Source organism: Thermobia domestica, chromosome 3, assembly GCF_964235325.1.
Source record: "Thermobia domestica chromosome 3, izTheDome1.hap1.1, whole genome shotgun sequence".
NCBI lineage: Eukaryota > Metazoa > Arthropoda > Insecta > Zygentoma > Lepismatidae > Thermobia > Thermobia domestica.
The window spans coordinates 323,504,790-323,529,950 of NC_137456.1; the positions used below are offsets into that span (position 1 = coordinate 323,504,790).

A 25,161-nucleotide genomic window follows, 5' to 3' on the forward strand; every position below is an offset into this window, starting at 1 on the left:
ATATTATAGTTCTGTAGGATCTCTCAGTGTTGTATAGTTATTATTAATTGGAGCAATTAAAATAAAATGTTTGTTAATGTAAATCAAATGTCATATACCCTCCATGAAGGAACTATGGGGTTAGAGAGGTTTAGTTTATAGCTCGTCTTTGGTGGTAACTAATGGGTAGATCTATGTTTAGCCACGTATTTTCTCTCCAGCCTCGTTGTTGTTGCTATATTTTTAAAAGATAACACATATGTCGTTGTTTCGTTGCTTGAATTAGGAGAGAAATGATAATAATAATAAAAAAAAAACGAACCAAGATAACGCCACTTGTTATTATTTTCTTCAACTATGTGTAATTGCGTTCTTTCGTCCTTGCTTATGGTCTTTTCTCATTATTGATAGTAAGTCCTTTATTATCTCAAAAACACACTTATAGACCCTACTTATGATAATGGTCGACATAGTTACCAGTTCGTTAATTGTAAAATTAAGTTAAAAAATAAGTTGGCCCAACATACTTATAATGAATGTTGCCCAATGAACAATTTCTTGTTATTTGTCCAATAGTTTCGACGTTTTTCGGAACTATTTCGTATCGGAATTTCTACGTCTTCTGTAGAAGTTACGTTGGCAATGGAGTTGGTTTCCAAATGTTCGGCAAAGCAACAATTACGACGTAGGTTCAACATTGGGTTTGCTAGCCTAGTACTGTTTCCCCACTGTTGGATGTACTGTCTGTGTCCCCAGGGGTTTGGGCTACCTCCATTTCTTCTATCAAGATAGGTTTTATTTTTGCAAAAGTCTATATATAAGGATTTTTTTTTCAGGGAATTTATAGGCAAAATTCTCCCTCTTCCCCTACTTCTTTTTGTTTGGAAATCAAATGCCAAGAGCATTGGAGAGCAAAGCGATTAGAATTAGTATAACAAAGAGAGAATTCTTACGTTGTCCTTCCAGGAAATATACAGGGTGTTCATTTATTATAAAGCCAAAAATCACTGATGAAATACTCACACCTAAGCAATAAAAGAGTCCATATGAACATAAGGTGAAAACGCGTTGTTTCAAAGTTACGGGATGCCAAAATCGAGTAAATTGTAACTTTGAGGCTGCCCAGCTCGAAAACTATGAGAGATATCAAAGGCAGTTCAAGAAATATTATAGGAACTAGTACAATATCTATCTAAATAACTGTTTCAGAGTTGTGAAATATCGGCGGAACGGATTTTATAGAGGGAGCTTCTGTATAGGTTCCGCTCTCCCACCTCTCTCTCTAAAATCATGTGCGCCGGTACAACCCAACTTTGAAACATAGGTATTTAGATAGAGAATGTATTAGTTCCTCTTTGGCTGTATTTGATATATCTCATAGTTTTCAAGCTAACTTTAAAATAACGCGGTTTTCGCCTTATGTTCATATGGACTTTTTTTTTTTTTTTTTTTTACAAATTATTTAGGTGAGAGGATTTCACCAGTGATTTTGGCTACATAATAAATGAACATCCTCTATATTCGAGAATATAAGAATATTATCTCCCTCATAGTTAAACGGTTAGCATCGCGCCTTCGACGTGGGAGTCCCGGATTCGATTCCTGGTGGGAGCTCATGCGATTTGGATCCCATGTTAAGCTGTAGGTCCACGTCTCATATAGCCTCACTGCTGAAAGGGACGCTAAACTCAAAATCAATCAAATCAAGTCAATACAAGAATACGACTGGACGAAGAAGAGGTAGTAATCATAAAAAAAATTCAAGCACTTAGGGTCAATACTGCAAGAAAATGCAGGAATAGAAGAGGATAGACACAGCAGAATTAGCGCGGTTTGATAAAATGGAAAAAAACTGTAGGAGTGTTGTGTGACCGTAGGATACCAACACACCCTAAAGGAAAAGTTTACAAAACAGCAGTGAGACCAGCCATATTATATGAAGCGGAATGTTGGACTATGTGAGGAATAGAAGTTGCATGTTGCGGAAATGAAGAAACTGCGATGGATATGTGGAGTGAAGAGAAAAGACAGAATTAAGAATGAAGTGATCCGGTGAGCAGTAGTAGAAAAACTACAAGAAAGTCGACTGACGTAGTTTAGTCAAGTAAGAAGAAGACTTTTGGAATACGTAGCTTACCGAATGGAAGCTATAAAACTGATTTGAAAACGAGCACGAGCCTTGCCAAAGAAGAAGTGCGGAGATATGGTACAGTGTGGTGTCACAGAAGATATAACACAGATAGAAACAGGTGAAGAACAATGATCCGAAGCCAACTCCCAGCTAAATGGGAAGAAAGCTTAGAAGAGGAAGAAGAAGAATCATCCCAATTGCATGAAGTTAAAACCAGTGAAGAATAAGGGGTAAATCCTTCCATAAATTAAGGGGGCAGACTACTAAATATTTTTAGAAAGCTAACAATTTTTCTTTTGCCAGTTTTTCGTAAGTGAAAAGAGATAATGAAATATAACTTACCTCAGTAATAAATAAGGTTATTCTACGCCCGAAAATACGAATCGGAAGAATTTTAAGTGTTGCCGTCCATAGAAATTACAGTGTGACCAAAATTTGAATTACCCAAAAACCTAGAATATGACAGCGACTAGAAAAATCAACTGAACGGCAATTGATGACTTATCGTGCTGTCTGTGTTCCTTGTTAACTACTTTTTAAATATTTGTATTTTTTTTGTAATAAAGAGTACAAAATAAACAATTTTAATTATCAGTAGAATTAAAATACAATTATTATTTAAAAATAATTAACAAGGAACACAGACAGAATGGTAAGTCATCAATGCCGTTGAGTTCGTTTTTCTAGTCGCTATAACCTAATTTTTGGTTAATTCAAATTCTGGTCAGACTGTAATTTCTATGGATGGCAACACTTAAAATTCTTACGATTCGTATTTTCGGGCGTAGAATAACATTATCTATTACTGAGGTAAGTTTCATTTCATTATCTCTTTTCAGTTGCGAAAAACTGGCAAAAGAAAAATTGTTAGCTTTTGAAAAATATTTAGTAGTCTGCCCCCTTAAGAAACAAATGCCCCATGATAATTTTCGTTTTTTTTTTTTTTTTTTTTAAATGCTTGATATTTGTGGAATATGGTATACATTTTTCTGAGGCTTCGGAATTATTCTCCCTGCTTGAGTGGAAAGTCAGTCGACACTTGGAGAGTAAATTTAACACTTTCTCTCCTATAATACATTTAGGAAATACGTCTCACAATAGCTTCCGTAAAAAAAAAAAAATGTTCGATTTGATTTGATTTTCAGTTGAATGTCTCTTTTAGAAGCGAGGCTCTATGAGATGTGGACCTAGAGCTTAACGTAGAATCCGAACCACATGAACTCCTGCCGGGAATCGAACCTGGTTCTCCCACATCAAAGTCGCCACTTAATCACTTAGCCAGCCAGGAATGAGTTCATAGAAAAAAAAAAGAGTGTTCAATTTTGACAGACTATGATCTATACCTAGGTATGTTCTGTGAGGCTTTCTTACAATTCTTACCGCTTTGAGGTTAGACCTAAATCAATTAATAATAACGAAGGAGCGAGCTGTTGCGCCCATGCCTTCGGTTCTCTATACACTATTCTATAGGTTAAAAGCGTGTTTAATTAAAATCTCTTATTACTTATATTTAACTAATGCAATTTCGTAGTTTGGCCAACAACCAACACGCGGTTACACAAATAGTAATACTTCTCCTATTTTGAACTAATTAAATTGAAACAATAAAGTTTTAATGTAGTTGCAATCAGGCGTAAAAGTGAGGGGGAACTTCTAGGATCCTCTTTCCCTCACTTCCGAAAATTATATATGACGTACCATGCCTTCCTTAAAATAATAATAATAATAATAATAATAATAATAATAATAATAATAATAATAATAATAATAATAATAATAATAATAATAATAATAATAATAATAATAATACTTACAATGGACAAAGATAGGCACGGGAATAGCGTAAGCTCATGCATTCCTTTACCTTTTCAGATCCACTTTTACCCCTGGTTCTCATTCAATCATCACAATAGCTTTAAATTAGGGATGGCCAGATCCGGATATTTTTGGATCCGGATCCGAAATTTCGGATCTTGGATCCGGACCCGAAATTTCGGATCTTGGATCCGTATCCGAAATTTCGGATCTTGGATCCGGATCCGAAATTTCGGATCTTGGATCCGGATCCGAAATTTCGGATCTAAGATCCGGATCCAAAAAAACAAACCTTGGATCTGGATCACAAATTTCGGATCTTGGATCCGGATCTCAAATTTCGGATCTTGGATCCGGACCCGAAAAACCGGATCTTGGATCCGGATCCGAAACTCTGTGTCAGAAAATTAGGGTGTTCCGAATAAGCAAAATTTTCGAAATTATTGACAAAGTGATTTTCATTCCTATGCTTAAAATAAGATTTTAAGACACTTTTGGTATGCGATCGTGTGACAGCCTTGAGTTCTCTTCATTCTGTTGATATTTGGTTTTCGTGCCTTAATATGTCACAATTACTCCAAATTTGATTGAGTAACACTGTCGACTTTGGTGAGAGCAATCTCATTGTCAGATTCGATTCTAGTGGAAAAATTTGTCCTTTGTTTTCTGTAACACTAGTCAAATGCTGGGATGAAACAGTCTCAAGCACAAGCTTCTTCATTAGGCTCAGGCTGCTTACTTTCCTAATTGTTTCTGAGTTATTGTGGTCACTAAATGAGGCAATTTCCTAGTCGAGATGGGCTAGGCCATTGCTAATAGAACAGCCCATAAAATATAGATCAAATTAAATTAAGGAGCAACTTCCTTTTCTTGCTCTTGTTAAACTTTTGTTCTTTCTTTAAAAATACGTTTCTCTGTGACCGTACCACTCCAGATGGAATTAAGAATTATAGTAGAAATAAAGTTCTAAATGGCAATTAAGGTATCAAAATCAATGTATTAATGTATACAAAATACCATATGGAGCCTCGAGCAGTAACACGTATCTTTGTAATTAGTAATCCAAATGGCAATTAAGGTATCAAAATCAATGTATTAATGTATACAAAATACCATATGGAGCCTCGAGCAGTAACACGTATCTTTGTAATTAGTAATCCACTACTATTAACTCTGCATAGGTTGTATAAGGAGCTATATCATTCATGTAAGCACATAGGCGGATCCAGGGGGAGGCGAAAAGTCGTTCACCCCTACCCAGCGCCACCATTAACAGTGTACTTTAGTAGTAATTTGTGGCAATTTCAGATCATCTAAGTAATTTTTCACTTCTAGCGTCCCCAACCGCCCCCTCCAGGAGTCCGTTCTGGATTCGCCCCTGCGTAAACATAATATACAACTCATTCAAGAGTACATTTTGGTGGCTTTTTAAAATTTTCATTTTAAAGGATTGTCATTTCTCGTGGCTACTTATGCAATTTTGTCCACAGGCATAGGCCTACATGCAATTTCCAGTCATTACGCAAATACATTTATATACTTAATAGACCTCGGCTAGTTGGGGGCTTCGCCACTAGACCCCCGTTACTAGGGCCTCGCACCACGAAAGCCTCAAATCGTAATCAATTTAAAAAGAAATGCTGGGGATTTACCCTTAGACCCTCTGATATCTCATTTGATCGGCCTATGACCTCGTACCTCGTAAACCTACAACCATATCGAATCTCAGTTCAAATATCAAGTTGTATGCAAAAACATTCCGGTATCCCGAGATATACCGAATTTCAGTGCGAGTACATGTGGGCTTTCCCCCCGGCTCACACATTTGCTCGGTCTACGGCCTCGCACATCATATGCCTGCAAACATAACGAATTTTTAAGGGGGCGCGGTGGCTCAGTGGTAGAGCGTTCACCTCCGGTGCTTAAGGTCCCTGGTTCGATCTCAGCTCGCACCGTGTGGACTTTGTGGTGGACAAACACCGTGCTCGTGGGTTTTCTCGGGGTTTTCCCGTTTCCTCCCACTTTCTTCATTCCACCATTTCATTTATTTCTTATAATCACCGTCTGCTTTAGCCTAACCGGGATAAGCGTGGGACGTAAAACTCAAGGATTTCATTTCATAACGAATTTTTGTTCAAATAACAAGTTTCATTTCTCTAACATTCCAGGATTCCGAGATATAAAAGTCTTTTCTCCCCGCCAATTTTCTTCCCTTCTAAGACATACATAAAAAAACGCTGAAGTACATACCTAATTATTTCAAATGTAAAGTCCAAATACCAAATTCTATGCTCCTAACCTTCAGAGGTTCCCAGATATCGACATGTTATTATAATAATTACAATCCCCACCCTCTTTCTTTTCCATCTCTTTTCTTTTCCTTTTTACTATAACGTCAAAAAACACTGAAACACATGTCAAATTATTTTCAATGAGAAATATAAATACCAAATTTCAAGTCTCTAACCTCAAAGGATTGAACATATTAATAAAATAATTGTAATCCCCACTTAATTTTCTTCTCGCCCTTTTTCTTCCCTTCTGGAGCACATATATATATATATATATATATATAAGAAACGTTGAAATACGTATCTATTTATTTTAAGTGAAAAGTCCAAATATCAAATTCCATGTTTCTAACCCTTTAAGTTTCCGAGATATAGGCATATTATTATACTAATTGCAATAATTGCAATTACCACCCCTTCTTTTACTTTCTACATCTTCTCTGCCCCTTCTAATTTAAATATCAAAAAACACTTAAACAAGTATCAAATTATTTTCAATGAGAAACCCAAATACCAAATTTGAAGTATCTAACGTCAAGAATCATCAATATTTTCCACCCCATTTTCCCCCTTCCTCGTCGAATTTCCCAAAGTCCTTCCTTAGTGGCATCCTACGTCACAAAGCCTATAAACTGTCCAAATTTCAAATTTGTAGCTTAAGCGATTTGGCCTGTACGATGATCTGTCACTCACTCACTCAGGACTTGGCCCTTTTTATATAGAGAGATTTAAGATTTTATAGGAAAGCCATGGATTTTGTTCTAAGGCCGCCAGTGTCTTAGAAATGTAATAGCTTTGCTATAAACTTTAAGCAATCAACTGACTGATCTGCGTCTATATGTATTATGTAAAATACCGCTTATGATATTTATTTTGCTCGTAATAAAAAAAAAAGAAAAGAAAAGAAAAAAAAGAAAAAGAAATGATGAAAATTCTAAGACATCCATGATTTTAGCGTAATACTGCAGGAGTTCAGATCATTGGATTAATCATAAAAGCCGACTGTATCAGATAGACTACATTAATTTCCAATGTGGCACAAAGAAAATATGCAGCATTACTATGCAGTTTTTCAACGTTTTAACTCATTCTGAAAATATTATCATAGGTCTTACAAACAATCGAATTTTAATCCTAACTTGATTAATATAGTATAAAAAAAGGCAGATCTATACAACTACTGACTTGAGATGGAAGTGGCATACTTGTAGTACGTTTAAAGATATACTACAGACTAAATGATGGATGGGGTGTGCGCAACAGTGGTCTAACCCCGAAAAATGTGAAAATGAGATTTTGATGTAATCTTTTGTCATTTAAATTGAATTGTCTTCCTACTGAGTTAGATAAAATTCACCTAGTAAATTTTATACATATGGATATTTTAGTTCTGGGTGTCAATCTAAGGCCTAAAATATTCAAAACAGGAGTCCGAATCTGAACTTCGAAATTCCGGATCCAAGATCCAAAACTTCGGATCCGGATCCAAGATCCGAAATTCCGGATCCGGATCCAAGATCCGAAATTCCGGATCCGGATCCAAGATCCGAAATTCCGGAGCCGGATCCAAGATCCCAAACTTCGGATCCGGATCCAAGATCCGAAATTCCGGATCCGGATCCAAGATCCGAAACTTCGGATCCGAATCCGGAGCCAAGATCCGAAACTTCGGATCCGGATCCGGATCCAAGATCCGAAATTTCGGATCCGGATCTTATAGGATCCGGATATCCGAGATCCGGATCCGTCTGGCCATCCCTACTCTAAATCAGTAAATTGCCTCCACACTAGCGGCATCTGTTGGTGCCAGGTAGGCAAGCAGTAGAGCCATCTATTAGCGGAACTCTTGGTTAGGAATTAGCGTGACACATTGATGCGGTTCGCCGTTTATAATTATAAAGGTAACCAAGAAAGTCCTGTTGCTTTTTCACCCACAACCTTCGAACATCGATATGTCACCTAAGACGTATCTGGAAAATCAAAAATAGTCCCCATCAGCATCGACGACCTCTGCCAACGTTCTGGAAGGCCATGGATTTCATCATGGTAGGACTTGGTGGGCCGTGAGGCGAAGAAGGTATCAAGTGCATTTTGCACCTCTACTAGGAATTTGAACTGGCGTTCTCTAAGGTGATTGTCCAAGGAATGGATTAGGTGATAATCGGACGGTGCAATATGCGGGGAGTATGGCGGATGCAATTGTGTTTCTCATCCAAGGCGTACAATGGTGTCCCGGGTCATCCTAGCCACGTGAGGCTTAGCGTTGTCCTGTAACAGGAGAACTCCTTTGCGATTTAGAAGTGCTGGCTGCAGAGTTTTGAGTTTTTCTTCAACATGGCTCAACTGTTGACAGTACACAGTTGTATTGATACTCTGACCAGCTGGTAGCAGTTTCCGATGCACGATGTCGCGAGCAGTCCACCAAACACACAGAAGAACCTTCTTCTGGTTCAGCGCTGGTTTGGGCTGTTTTGGAACCCGTTCATGGGATGCTAATCAATGATAACGGCGCCATGGAGTTTCGTACAAGACCCGTTTCTCATCACATGTCAACGCCCTGTCCAGAAATGGCTCCTTCCTCAGACGAGGCAGCAAAGAATCACAGGTGTCTGCTCGCGTTGCCTTCTGGTCCTGAGTCAAATCATGTGGGACCCATCGAGCCAACTTCTAGTGCCTCCCAGGTTGATGAAGATGCTGCCAAATGGTTTCTCCTCTCACACTGTAGTCCCAGTTCCTCACATGTCTGGCCACTGTTCGCCTCAATTGCTGCCTGAAGATCTTTATTTTGTACATGTGTTGGTCTTCCGGCACGTGATGCGTCTTCGAGTATTTCGTCACCGTCCTTAAACTTGTTAAACCACCGCTAGTCACGACACCCTCACCAAAGGCCTGACTTATCTTCCGCTTCGCTGCAGCGGCGTTTGACTCTAGTTTGAACTCGTACAGCATACACGCCCTCTGTGAAAGTCCCATGTTCACTCTGTCCTTACGCAAGTTCACGATGTAACTGAACTGCTACAACTAGGTAGTATGTTGGATATACCTGAGGCAACAACTGATCTTCGCCTTATCTCCATTCGCATTCAACTCACGGTGTGAAGGCCAATTGAACATAGAGCTCCACAAAAGCGACAGAACTTTCTTTGTTACCTTTATAACTACACAGAAAAATCCGTTCTCCGGACATCGGTGTATTGTACAAATATACGGAATCCTCTTGCTTACTAGAGAAATCAGTACGGAGCATACGTTATCCGTATGCTACATAGACACTGCCCTTTGATGTTACATCATGCCGTTGCAGGATGTCTGATATCTAACAGATGTATGTTACCTTTGTCAGCTATATGTTATATACGTCCATTTGTTATGTGAGATCCTGACCACCTATATTGTTTCATACGGAAAGTACGTACAGATGGAAAACTTACACAGAAATTATAATAAAACATGAGTTGTCAGTTATACGTTTGCTGTATGTTTAAGTCCAAAAACTAGAGGATTTACAAATGTAATATACGATTTTACGTAAGCCACATATATTTTTTCTCAGTGTATCGTACTTAAATTAGAAATTCGTAAAGGCAAAAGCGACGAATACCTGCATTAAAAAAAAAAAAAAAAAAAAAAAAAAAAAAAAAAAAAAAAACTTTTGCTCGCTTCTACAATCACTAGCAATACATACAGTAGTAACAAAAACGACAATTACTTTTGTGATATAGCTAAAAATACTGTAGCGTAAAGTACCTCCTACATTCAGTTATCAGTCTTATTGCAACCCGAGTATCTTTGTTCTACAATGTTGCAACTTTGAATTCTTTTCAATTTTATAGTATTTTACTGTTTTTCATTCAATAATACTGTTAACAAATGTTGACACTTATGAAATGATTTTATAGCTTTGATAATATCTTGTATTTGTGGTTATAATCTCTCTGAGCGTCTATGGTTACAACGTTCATGAATTAGCTCCTGAATTAGTGGTGCCCACCCCCCTTATGTCTATGACGCACCCCCCCCCAATTGTCTATCCGTAGGTGTTCTTCCATGAAAAAAGTCTTCTTTTCGATTAATTTTACCCCCATTACCAAACATATTTATATAGATTTTAACCCCCCCAAATATTTCAATGTCGCAGTTTGCGTCATAGCCCCCCTTCTGGGCACCCCTGCTTTATAAAACATTCTCCTATCTGAAGAACTTAATTTCAGAATACCATATACATAGTTGACATTCTTAAGAAGCTAAGCAGTAAGTTCGTGTTCTTTTGTTTTGTGTTTATGTTGCGGATACTGTTTACAAAGACCTCTGTAGATTAATAATAGTTTTTAAAAAATACATCATAAACATTTAATTCTTGTAGCGCTCATTTCAATATGTAAATGGAATTAGAAGTTAAACCATCATTTCTTATTAGCAGTAAAAATTTCAAAGAGCACTTTCGTATTATCAATGGACTGAGCATTGCTATCATTTCAAGGAACTTTTTTTATTGTCACATAGATGTGTCACATAGATTGCTTTTTATTGTCACATAGATGTCACAATATTAAATAAGACATCGATAACATAGATACTTTCTAATTTGTAGGATCAATATTAACTGATCAAAACCATATTCACGAATAAATTAAAAATCAACTAAAAAAAAAAAAAAAGGAATTCATGTTATTATTCAGTTCAAAATCTCTTGTCGTCGCGAATTCTGTCCAAAAATTTGAAGCTTAAAATACTTAAAACAATAATTAAACCTGTTGTACTGTGTGATTGCGAAAAATGATCACTTACTCTGAAGGGAAGAACACAGACTGAAAGTATTTGAGAACAAGATCCTCAGACGAATATTCGGACCCAAGAGGAACGGGAATGGTGAATGGCGGAAACTTCATAACGAGGAACTACATAATTTATACGGTTTACCTAACATTGTTAGGGTCATCAAGTCTAGGAGGCTTAGGTGGGCAGGTCATGTAACCAGAATGGAAGAAAGCAGGAACGTTCTTACAAAGTTTTAATTGGAAGTCCAATCGGAAAACGACGAATAGGAAGACCTAGGCGCAAATGGAAGGACAATATTAAGATGAATTTCACAGAAATAGAAATACAAAGTAGAAACTGGATCCATTGGCTGAGAACAGAAGTCAATGGAGTGCTTTTGTGAACGAGCATTGAACCTCCGGGTTCCGTAGGCCATAAGAGTTATTATATTATTATTATTATTATTATTATTATTATTATTATTATTATTATTATTATTATTATTATTACTACTATTATTACTATTATTACTATTATTATTATTATTATTATTATTATTATTATTATTATTATTATTATTATTATTATTACTATTATTATTATTATAACAAAACCAAACTCACCGAAGTTGAAGTCTCAAGTAATTCTATTGGTAGATATGAAAGGGATATTCAAAACAAATATAACACAAAAATTCACTGCTTTTCACCTACTCGCTTCCCCATAGTAAAAGTTACATAATAAAATGTATTTTCTATATTTTAATGTTCAAAAATCATATATTATGTCAGTAATTGGCATATTACGGTGCATGAGGCAGATGCGCTCCAGTATAAAGTTCTATACGACCCGCGAGATGATTTATAAATTGACGATTGAAGAGAATACTGTTATTGTGAAAGAATATTTGAAACAGACTGACAGATGAGCATTTAATTTACTTCTGAGAATAAGTTCATCCCAGTTTGAACCAAAACGGATTATTATAATCGTCATAGATATTCTGCCATTATTGGCAGGTCACCTGCCTCAATTGAGAATGCCCCATTGTCTTCCACTAAACTCTTCGTCTTCACGTACGATGTTTCTGCTTTGATATCGTCCATCAATTGTAGTCTCCTTCGGCCTCTCTCTCTTTTTCCTGCCACCATACCCTCTAGCACGTCTCACATATTACAATTCCTTCTTAGCCAATGTTCAAACCAATTTCTCTTCCTCTTTTTAATATGTAAAATTGTTCTTTTCTTCCCTACCATTTCTGACTAGGGATAGCCACATTTTTTGAAAAATACTTTTTCGAAAAATGAATTTTTCGAAAACAAAAAATCTTTCGAAAAAACGAACGAAATTTTTTCGAAAAAAACGAAAAATGAAAAAAAACGATTTTTTTCGGAAAAAGAAAAACGAATTTTTTCGAAAAAGCGAAAAACGAAAAAACGAAAAATGAATTTTCAAAAATTGAAAAACAGATTTTTCGAAAAAGGCCATGCCTATTTCTAACACCCTCTTATTCGTTTTCCGCTCAACCCAGCTAATTCTTTCCATTCTTCTCCACACCTACATGCGAAAATCATCCAGTTGTTTTTCATCATTTTTGCGTCATGGCCATGTTTCTGACACACACAGTACAATACTCCACACAAAACATTTTGGGTCTTTTTCTTAACTCTTTATTCAAGGTCCCACAAAACAATTTTCTTCCTCCTAAAGGGTTCTTTCGCCATCCCTATCCTTGCTTTTGTTTCACGATCGCAATTACAAGAATTTTATAAAACGTTCCATCGTTGTTTTTAACAAATTATATTGGCCCTCCTAAAGTTTCTTCTATTTTCTTTGGCCTTCTCCTAAAAGAAGTTTACCCACCATTGTATTAGGTAATTAATCAATGTCAATACAGTATTTTGTAGTATTTCATCTTCGATACACATTAAACTTAGGTGGTTTAATCGTGATTTGACATGCTATTTCTTAATTAATTCATTAGAGTAATTTAATTTTAGAAAATGAACGTTTATCGCAGGTGTTAGTGAGCGTAATTGTAAGAAAAGTTTGATGCATCAAATTATATTAATGTTAATTTCAGAGGAGTAACTCAGAACTTAGCAACAAAGTAAACAATTTCTCAAAAGTTTATTTTGTTTAAGGTTGGTGTAAAGGGACAATCTTTGCCGGTAGATGTCACTACAGTCTTCGTATCTCTCTTGTTTTTTTTTTTTTTTTACCTTTAACGAAAATTAACGATTTTTCTTACAAATTTCAGCCTAGAGACTTCAGATTTTTAGAGAAGGAACTTCATAGCCTATTGAAGGCAACAATCAGTGTCAATTTTCTATTTAAACTCTTCTTCATTGTTGAAACAGTTATATTGTTAAAAGTTTGGATATCCATTTCAAAAATCAAGCCATTTCAACAATGAAGAAAATTCTGAATAAAAAATCGGCACGGATTGTTGCCTTCGATAGGTTATGAAGTTCCCTCTCTAAAAATTTGAAGTCTTAAGGTTGAAATTCATAAGAGAAATCGTGAATTTTCGTGAAAGGTAAAAAAAAATACATGAGAAAGACACGAAGACTGTAGTGACATCTATCAGTAAAACTTGTCTCTTTAAACCAAACTTAAGCGGGATTTTCGTATCGATGATAAAGTATTTGGCATCAAGAAATACGTATTAGGGTTATGTAATATTTTAAGGAGTCAATGTCAAATGCAGAAATTTTGTTTGTTTTCTCTCTTAAATAATAATAAAAGGGGAACGGAATCCTGGCGGCAGTCGGATTCACCGTTACGTTAAAACGATCCGACCCTCACGTGGGAAGGGTGCGATGTCACTCAGAGATAATTGGACCAAATTTAGTGAAGGAGTAGGTAATGGGAATAGGAAAGAAGAACGGACTCAGGGCGGACATTGGCGTATTTTCTGTTCAGCTCATCTTTTCTGTTTCATTCTACTTTATTTAACTTTTTTTCTGCATTGCCGCAACAGCGAGCAAAGGCTCCGTCCCATCAATATCTGATTAAAAGGCCATACTTTTCCAGAACTATAGAGTCCATTATTTCTGACTCCGAACGCATGCGAAACGAATGCTTCCACACGTTCTTTTCTATTCCCATTACCTATTCCTACACCAAATTTGGTGCGCTTATCTCTGGGTGACATCACACCCTTCCCTCGTTAGTTCTTGATTTTCGAGGATAAAGCTAGTTTTGTTTGTGCACGAATTGTAAATATGTGATTTAAAAAAAAAAAAAACATCCTCCTGCAGTAATCCTGATTTTGATACTCTTAAACACATAGGGCTATATGAACTTAGCAGGACCACATTTGAAAATTATAAATATCTCCATCCCATATGTTTGTACTGCGTACCGTAAAAATTTTCGTTTCTAATTGCTTGAAATTCGAGAAAATCGAAGAATAAACTTGTCCTGCTAAGTTCACGTGAACATAATAGGACTACTAATAAATTTCTGCAAATTTGAAGAATTTTTCTGCACGAATCATTGCATTGCGTTTGTACCGGATTATGCCGTAAATCTTTTCGTTTGTACCGGCTTCAAATTCGAGGAAATCGAAAAATAAAGCGGTCCTGCTCAGTTCACGTGAAAATCGAACGTTCAACAAAATCTTATCTGTCATAACATTATGAGATAATTGGTCAGACGATTAGGTAAAACGATGCGACACGATATACTGCATCTGTAACCATTATGTTCGATGTTAAATACGCTGAAAATAAATTCCGGATAATCTTTATACCTTTTTTTTTTTTTTTTTTTTATCAAACAGATCGTCAGAATATGGAGAAACAGTCCTATCTGTACATTTACCTTGGTCAACAGACAAATCTGCAAACATTGAATTAAAAGCACGAAGTGCTTCTGCTGGGCTCACTGGCTTTGTGCTGAATTAAAAAACATCAGAGGAAACTTTCAAGTAAATATTTGTTTTTTGCGAAAGGACGAGGCACTGTGAGTGACAATATGTCTCTTATATACAAGTCAAAAATACAAATAATGTAATATTTGCTTCAAAATGGAAAAGTTTATCTTTTATTTTTTTAAAATTTTCTGTGTTTTATTTTAAACACATAATTACAAAAGCACCACACCCAAAATTAACAACACACATCTTTCAAGAAAGAAAGAAAAAAACTCGAGTTGTTTTTGTGTATGCCTTAATTACTGTGCAAGGTATTTGTAATATAATAACATTAATTGAGTTGGTTATAATTTTTGTAAATCATTATCAATGCGTTGCTGTATGAATGACTCCCAAGCTCTTTTTTTTTTTTTTTTTTTTTTTTTTAAGTAATTCTAGTTCACGTTATTCCACAGATCGTCTTTCAGTTACAGTTTAACGTGCTACAATTATGTCCTTTAGGTTAAGGAAGACGATGATTAAGGTAAGTGAATGATGATGAAAGAATTTATGGAATGAAAATGTGGAAGAAAACAGGAGTACCCGAGAAAATCCACGGACACGATGTTGTCCACCACAAACTTACTTGGCCGCATCGAACCAGGAACCCCACGTACCAGAGGTAAGCACTGTACCACTGAGCCACCGTGTCCCTGTGTCAACGTCCAACTCAGAGGCACCCCTCGGCCTTTACGTTGGTATAAAAAATAACCCTATTTTTCTGAGGTGAAATAAAAAAAATGCTTAGGAAACGCAATCAGAAGGTGTATTTCAAAGAGATAGGAGAATTCTAGAGCGCAGGATACGGCACGATTTATCTATTAAGAATAATGACATTAAAAGTTGATCAGGGTGCCTCCGAGCATGGGCGTCTCTGGCGGGGGACGAGGGGGACGCGTCCCCCCAATATTTTGAAGTACAAAATATTCAATGTTTTATTGTAATTTAATTCATTTACTAACGACAGAATAACATATAAATAATAATACTTATATTTATTTGGAATATAATATTTAGGCTGTGTTTATAACAGAGTTTTTGATGTACCTTAGGAGGTTAAAGAAGGTAAGCAGATAGGTAACAAATGGAATCGAAGATAATAAACAGGTTGGGTTAGGTAGTACCATTTAAATCACTTTCTTTGATGTCCCTCCCAAATTTTACATGCCAGAGACGCCATGCCTCCGAGGCACCCCTTGGGCCTTTACGTTGGTATAAAAAATAACCCTATTTTTCTGAGGTAAAATAAAAAAAATGCTTAGGAAACGCAATCAGAAGGTGTATTTCAAAGAGATAGGAGAATTCTAGAGCGCAGGATACGGCACGATTTACCTATTAAGAATAATGACATTAAAAGTTGATCAGGGTGCCTCCGAGCATGGGCGTCTCTGGCGGGGGACGAGGGGGACGCGTCCCCCCAATATTTTGAAGTACAAAATATTCAATGTTTTATTGTAATTTAATTCATTTACTAACGACAGAATAACATATAAATAATAATACTTATATTTATTTGGAATATAATATTTAGGCTGTGTTTATAACAGAGTTTTTGATGTACCTTAGGAGGTTAAAGAAGGTAAGCAGATAGGTAACAAATGGAATCGAAGATAATAAACAGGTTGGGTTAGGTAGTACCATTTAAATCACTTTCTTTGATGTCCCTCCCAAATTTTACATGCCAGAGACGCCATGCCTCCGAGGCACCCCTTGGGCCTTTACGTTGGTATAAAAAATAACCCTATTTTTCTGAGGTGAAATAAAAAAAAATGCTTAGGAAACGCAATCAGAGGGTGTATTTCAAAGAGTTAGGAGAATTCTAGAGCGCAGGACACGGTATAAAGGAAGGAATAATGACATTAAGAATAATGACATTAAAAGTTGAGCAGGGTGCCTCCGGGGCACCGCTTGGGCTGTCTTCGGTTAAAAAGACATGTCTCGTATTAGGAATGAGACGAGAAATTTCATATATTTTTTGTGAACTGGAAATTTTTGTGTTATTGTTATTCCTTGTGTTAAGACAATATAAATAACGAATTGTACTATAAAAAGGATTTTCAGTATTGCTATGAAACTCGTATTGAATGGTTCTATAATAAGTATGCGTATATGTCACAGGCAGTCTTGCTTCTTATGTGATTTTTCTTTATAAGAGACGTTTTGTCTGAACACAATAGGAATGAAGCATTAAAAACTGAATGACTGCTGCTGAAAAAGAAATTAACCGATTTTATTTATCAACGGTTTAAACTCACAGCTCTATTGTGTTTCTTGTGAAGAGGTGCATTCTAAATGGAATATATAGCTCACAAACATCGGCGGAAAATCCTTAGAATGACTATTTTTTTCTTCTATTGCAAAAATAGTCGGTGTTTTGATGCAGAATGCCCCTATCACTGCTCTATACAGAGTGATCACAAAATCTCGCTACCCCATATCGCGTGCTTACATATCCATAGATGGTCGCATTCTATTAATGTGGGATCATGGCAGAGGAAAACTTGGAGGTAGTCTGACTATTCTTTACTATTTATTCCAGAGTGTCTGTGTGTACACTATCATTTTCATAACAGAGTATGATTCTCCTCCATGCACGATGTGAAATTGTCCTTAACATTGCTGGCGTGATGGCAGTAAATCCACGTCGAACAGCATCTTTAAGTTCGTCAACTGTGTCGTAACGTGTGACAGCAACCCTTTTGTTTAACGAACCACCAAAATGCATTGTCGGAAGATGACAGATCAGGACTTCGGGGTGGCCAATCCAAAGGTGCAGGCAAATAGACAGAATCACGTCCAATTTATTTATCGGGAAATACTCCATTGTGATAGTCTCTAACGGCAACAGCATAATTGGCTGATGCTCCATCGTGCTGGAATCATGCACGACCGATGTCTGATCTTGCAGGTATGGAATAAACTATTGACGTAAAATGGTGAGATACGCAATGCGATTCACAGCACCATCAAAGAAATATTGACCTACCAAGTGGGTTGCAGACATTGTAACCCAGATCATTGCAGCACTTGCAACAATACGAAACAATTCATTAACATCTATGTAATACATTGGGGTAACGGGACTTTTTGATCACCCTGTAGATTCATACTGTATTTACTTGAGTATAAGGGGAAATCCATTTTGAGACATCAAATTTTGAAATTAATAAAAAGAGACATACAAATACTTTTCTAATCTACCACTTTTAGAGAAATAATAACATATTGTAATTTTCGTAAAATTAGTATGTGAAATAAATGTTTAGGTTAGGAAATGAATATTCATGTGAAAGCTGCTACTACTAATAACAATAGTCCTTTTACTATGTATAGTAGTTAGCGCTTGCATCTTTTGGTGGAAGTGGTTCCGGTTTTGATTCCCACTGGGAGAGCACTGTACTTATTACCGTGGTTGGAGTTCCACATTAAACTGTACTTTCATCTCATATGGGCTGAAAACGGACTCTAAACTTCAACAAATAATAATAATAATAATAATAATAATAATAATAATAATAATAATAATAATAATAATAATAATAATAATAATAATAATAATAATAATAATAATAATAATAATAATAATAATAAATTATTATTATTATTATTATTATTATTATTATTATTATTATTATTATTATTATTATTATTAGAGTCGTGAAGCAAACTGGGGAGTCATGTGAATAAAAGATATGACGGCCACAGAGACATGGCGACGCAGCACGGTGACCACGTGTTCGTAGCTAGGCTGGACATAGTTCAGCCGATCGCTAACAGATGGCGCTGGAGTGGCTCAAGCCTACAAAAAGGACTGCTACGTCAAGTGGTGGTGGTTATAAGTCACAGGTTCAAGATTTGACAAAGAATGGTATAAACAACTATGTATAATTTTCCTATAGTAAAGTACAATCAGATATAAGTATTAATTTATTCCATACATATTTGGAGCTTAAGTTGAGCTATATCCATAGGCGTAACTAGAGGAGGACCAGATCCCAATAGAACACTATTGGCTCCCTCTAGAATACCGTTGGAGCATAGCTTGAAACTGTGTTCATTAAGAATATTTAGAAACAGAAGAGTAGTGGAGATCAGTTGGAGTACTTACAGCAAGAATTCACCCGAATCGACGCAAGTGTCCAAAATGAAAATGACAAATGGAAAATCGAAGGTCCTGACTGACATTCCAGGGATATGTTACAGTCTACAACAATGTACGGAAGCTGAAAGAGAACCCGAACATACAACATTTACGTGAATAAAATTATATGATCCAAACCGTGTAATGATTCCCATGATATAGCCGTGACTAAATAGGTGCATAGGAGTCAGATGTTTCTGGTGATCTTATACAGCTAAATAGAGAATATGGTATCTTGAGCTGCAATACTTGCTGTTTATAAGAGTGTTGATACATTCTACTTTTCACAAAAAGTTTTGAAGATTGGAAGGGAAGGATATGATGAGCTACATCCCTTCTTCCCACGGCGTCTCACACATGATCAATGTGGTTGAGGTCCGGAGAATGTGCAGGCCTCTTCCCTCCAAGAACTCATCTACTAGCTATGCACGATGGAGACGAGTGTTATCGTCCATGTACTGGAACTGTGGTCGGAAATGCCTTACAATAGATTCAAGGATTTTATCTCAATGCTTTTCGGCAATCAGCGTGCCTTGCTTCAGCACAATAATCTCGTCCGTCCATCGGTCAAGTGGGGTCCACATCACTATAACACCTTCTTGGTAATGATCCATTTATCGGATCTTGGAGCGACTGTAACAGGTCTAAGCCTCCTCTGAACGTAATACGTCTAGATTTTCTATGTAGACTGAATCGTAATTCAACATTCAACAGTATCACGGCCCACTATTCTGGGTATATTGCGCATGGGATTTGCACCAACTGCTTCGGTGCTGTCCGTGGTAGAGGGAAAGGGGGATACATGCCGCGCCGCTGACCTTCTTACGAAGAGTCAAGCTCATTGAGGCCCCAGTACACCGTTTGCAAAGGAATGGAGATACCAGTAGCATAATAGATGTATTGCTTTTGTGGGTTGCTCTTGCGTATCTACGTATGTTCAATGGCGATCATCCGCTTATATTATGCTTCGTGGGTTCCCTTTCCCTGTTTTGTGTCGTTGTTGTTATTGTATCTTGGAACTGCTGCTACCCTGGTGAACACTTATCGGTACACATTTGACAACTTCACCAGTACGGCTTGGGACGGTCCTGCTTCCATCCAACTCTGCAACAACTTGAAGCAGATGACGTACGAATAGAGTTGATTCCGGCAGTATACATTTAGTTTTGATTTCACTGGATACAGTAGCGGATCTAGAAGATAAAACTTCGGGGGGGGCAGCCAGAGCTAGACTATGATAGATATACAGTATCATGAGTTTACTATAAACTTCAAAAAATATATAAATAGTAGCTTAAGTTATTTTGTCACTCAGAAAACTGGGGGGGCTTAGCCCCCCGGTCCGGGATAGATCCTCCACTGACTGGATATCGCAAAGGTCAGCCTATCTGTGGTTACCGAAATGGTAGCAATATATTCTCTAACTAGTAAGTGTGTCTCATGTGAACACACTTACTATACTGCAGTATATTGTTTCCATTTCGTTTGTTCAATATAAATGTCCATGTAAGTAAAACAAAATCAGTCGTATAAATGCAAATTCTCCAGCTCAGATTATCAATATATACCATGCAACCAGGGGCGTACGCAGGGGCTGGGTCCTGGGGGTCCGGACCCCCCCGAAATCCTGACTTTTTTGTAAATATAGTCAACTTTTAGAGGCAATTTTAGAAATTTTCATATAATATAGCCTCAAATTGTATTTTGACCCCCCGAAACGCTTTAGACCCCTCCCGAAATAAATTCCTGTGTACGTCCCTGCGTGCAACAGTTGTAAGGCAAGTGTACTTCGCGGGAATACTCTTGCCGACTGATAAGTGTATAAATCTATCTCAATATACTAAAAAATGAATCAATTTCGGGCAATGAATTTTAATGTATCCGCATCACAACGCTTGCCGTGACTACATCATAATACGGTACTAGCAGATGCATTAACAAGATACAAATCAATTCGACACATCATAAAATGGGTTGCTACATCTATGCTTCTCGTTCATGCAACATCACCTCGTAACAAATAGCATTTATTGCAGAATAATAACCAGAAAATAGATGTTTCAATGAACAGACGCATTAACATGTTCTACACAACTTATTTTCATTGTGGAAGAAGATTATGGACATAATATGACAGAAAGAGTCCCCTCGCGGCAAAACGGTTAGCTTATGCGCCTTTGGCGTGGGAGACCCAGATTCAATTACCGGTAGAAGTTCATGTGGTTCGGATCCCACGTTAAGCTGTAGGTCCATGTCTCATATAGCCTCACTGCTAAAAGGGACGCCAAACTTAAATTAATCAATCAATCAATAATATAACAAGCGAGAATCATCAGGGAGTCGTTAACTTTTATTTGTGCATCCCACACATCTTACTTGAAAGTAAGCTGTATCTAACATGGTCATCTGATTACAATAATTGTAACTCCAATTCTTTTTTCTTCCCTGCCATTTTTCTTTTACTGAAACACGTTTTTAATCCTTTTCTTGGCAAGGAGACTTGTGTTACTCAGAAAAAAAAATACTGGATGCAATTTCTAGGAATGCGCATGAGACGAGATTTGTGTCTGTCTCGTCTCGAAAATGCACTGTAAAAGTGATGTCTCGACTCGAAAAATGTACAGGGTTTGTCCGGGAAGTAATAGGACTGATTTTATTCCGCCATGACTGTACTTCGGAGCGTGCGCGCACCGACTGGATCCGGTAGAGGGCGTTCCTAGCTAACGAACGAGCGGCTGGTCAGTTGTCTCCGAGCACACGGAGAGTCAGGACAGGCTTTTTCGCGCGACGTGTTTCTGTGAGTGGTGCAAGCCGAAAATGCAGCATTCGTTAGAGCAGAGGTACGCGATTAAATTCTGTGTTAAACTCGGTAAATCTGCGACAGAGACGTTTGATATGATCAAGTAGGCTTACCCAGATGATGCTTTAGCAAGAAGTGGTGTGTTTCGGTGGCACAAGGCCTTTTCGGAGGGCCAGGAAGAGGTCCAGATGAAGACCGTGCTGGAAGACCTTCGACTTCGACAAACGCCCACAGTGTGACTCGTGTGCGCGAAGTTTTGAACTCAGACCGTCGACTAAGTATTCGTTTAATTGCCCAGATGTTAAATTTACCAAAAACTGTGGTTTATGAAATTGTGACGGAGCATTTGAACATGCGCAAGGTGTACGCGAAGATTGTCCCAAAAGTGCTCACTGACGACCAGAAATTGCGGCGAGTGGAATTGTGCCAAGAAATTTTGAACATGTGTGAAAGTGACCCCCAATTTTTGAATAACGTAATCACAGGTGACGAATCATGGATCTTTGAGTATGATCCCGAGACAAAGAGGCAATCTTCCGAATGGCACACGCCGGCATCTCCTCGCCCAAAAAAGGGAAGAATGAGCAAATCCAAAGTGAAAACGATGCTCATTGTCTTTTTTGACATCAAAGGCATCGTCCACCATGAATTTGTTCCTCCTGGACAAACCGTCAACGCCAAGTTTTATGTGGAAGTGCTCAAGAGAGTCAAACGAAGGGTCGATCGGGTCCGACCAGACATCGGAGCCGACTGGAAGCTGCACCACGACAACGCCTCGGCTCACACCGCCTTTCTTGTGAACAGCTACCTGACCAAGGCCGGCATCCCAACGCTTCCGCAGCCGCCCTACAGCCCAGATGTGGCCCCCCGGACTTCTTTTTGTTTCCTCGCCTGAAACGCCCGATGAAAGGCAAGCATTTTGAGACGACAGAGGGGATCCAAGCAGCTTGCAGCGCGGCTCTCAAGGCTATTCTGGAGAATGACTTCCGTGACGCCTTCAATGCTTGGAAATCGCGCTGGCAGCGCTGCACCGACGCAGAAGGAGCCTATTTTGAAAGTTTTTAAAGAATTGTAACGATTGGCTCAATATATATATATTTTTAAATCGACTCAGTCCTATTACTTTCCGGACAAATCCTGTATATTTCTCTAATAGAAGAGCCAAGTCTCGACTCGAATTTTGTCAGGAAAATCCTGTCTCGACTCGTCTCGTGTGCATCCCTAGCGACTTCCATGTCATTATAAAATAATACTTAATTGCACATGTTAGTTACATGTTTTATTTAGACAAGGCTGTGACGTAATGTATCCCATAGGATATATTGCCAAGAATAGGTAGTCAAATGTTCAAAAACATTATGTATCCCAAAAGATACATTGTCAAGAAAAGGGTTAATTATTTTAAATGAGAAGTCTAAATACCAAATGAAATTACTCTGAAAGGATTTTGAGATATGGTCGTCATGCACTGAGAAAAATCCGTCATCCGAATAGTGATATGTTGTATAAATATACGGAATTCTGGTTTGCTACGGAATTCTGTACAGAGTATACGTTATCCATATGCTACATATGTACTGTCTTTTTTTCCCGCTTAGATGTTACATCGTGTCGCTGCTCGATGTCTGACATCTAACAGTCCTCTGTCATACGTATACGTGTGTTACGTACATACGTCAGCTATATGTTACATACGTCCATCTATATGTAAGATCCTGACCGCTTTTATACAGTTCTTTCTTTCGTACGGAGAGTAAATTTATTCGCATCACTTATACGGAAGGTACGTATAAAACATACGTTTTCAGTTACACGTTTCAGCGTTTGTTGCAGGATGTTACACAGGACTGTACGTTAAGTCAAAAAACTACAGGATTTACGCATGTAACCTACGTCTTTACGTATGCCACATAGTACATACGCTTATTTTCTCAGTGTGTTATAACAATTGTAACTCCACTTTTTTTTACCTTCTAGAGGAAAATATCGATAAACGGTTAAATGCGTGTCTAATTATTTTAAATGGGAATTCCATATACCAAATTTCATGTCTTTATCCTTCCGAGATTTGGAGTTATGGACATTTAACCGTAATAATTGCCTCCCGTATTCCCCACGCTTCCTTCTCACATTTGCAACAAATCCTTGCTTAGTGGTACTCTACATCACAAACCCTATGCACTGTCAAAATTTCAAGTTTCTTGCTTACGCGGTTTGGCCTAGACTCTAATCACTTACTCACTTACTCACGACATTTTCTCTTATACAGGGCAAGTCAAAATTATGGATCCGATTTCAGAAATGTATTCTATGAAGTCTAATAAACCTGTGTTATTATGAGACATGTGCTAACAAAGGTAAACTGTCAAAGTTTTCGTCAAACATATCAAAAGTGTTACTATGTGAGCACCTCGCGTAACACAGCACACATCAAGCCGATAGTCTATGCGAAGTCCTCCTACTGTCTCTTCCTCAGTCGTTGGACGATCAGTTGATTTTCGTTTACAGATGTAGCCCGAATCTCTGAAATGTCGCATACAACTTGCGAATGGTCTCCGGTATCTGGTACGGGAAAATGCCGTTGCATACTAATCACTGACTTATTTACATGATAATCAAGCACACAGAAAGATCTCTGTTCTCCAATCAACGCCATTTTTTCTTAACTGCTCCCTGCTGACTCCTAGCGGTAGAAAGTGGAAACACTGCGTGAAAATTAAATTTTTAAAAGTTAACTTTTCAAAGCGCATGTCTCACAATAACAGATGTTTATTATTAGATTTCACAGAATAAATCTCTGAAATCTGGTCCATCATTTTGACTTATCCTGTATAGTATATAGATATTTAAAGTTAAATTACATTCTATTTCGTGGAGATCTATTTGTATTGCTCAGAACATGTAACAGTAAACTGAGTAATGAGACAGTTAAGTGTGCGAATATGTACGCGTAACCAAGTGGTGCTATTCAGCCGGTTCGGTAGAACCGGCTGTTGAAATATTTCGAGTTCGCAGAACTGTTTATTATACCCAGTCAATATCAAACACACACACACACACAGCTAGAAGGGAGATCTTATTAAATACCGGTACCGGTACACATTTTTCACAACCAAATCAATTGATCTACACAAATAACCTTGCTATGCTTTGTATATACATACCAAATTATTAATGGCGCGGTGGGGGAACGGAAAATTTTATTTTAAGTGCTTTTTTCTTTTTAGAAATTCTTATAAGTTCAGGTTAAATATGTAAGCCATCAGAACAAGATAAAACCGTTTATTCCTTGATTTCAAATGATCAGATATCAAGAATAAAACTGGG

The 25,161-nt window shown here is 37.4% G+C and overlaps 1 protein-coding gene across 4 annotated transcripts in view; it reads left to right on the forward strand.

The window, feature by feature from the left end:
• LOC145681178 (glycoprotein 3-alpha-L-fucosyltransferase A-like) overlaps positions 1 to 25,161 on the forward strand; it is a 304,701-nt gene that overhangs the window by 202,150 nt on the left and 77,390 nt on the right. The window contains exon 4 of one of the 4 annotated variants that reach the window (XM_081752656.1): positions 14,762 to 14,977. The exons of the other annotated variants lie outside the window; for them this stretch is intronic. Within the exon in view, the coding sequence (XP_081608782.1) occupies positions 14,762 to 14,885 (124 nt within the window). The 3' untranslated portion in view covers positions 14,886 to 14,977. Of the gene's footprint in view, positions 1 to 14,761; positions 14,978 to 25,161 lie in introns of those variants that run through there. 4 annotated transcript variants of the gene reach the window in all.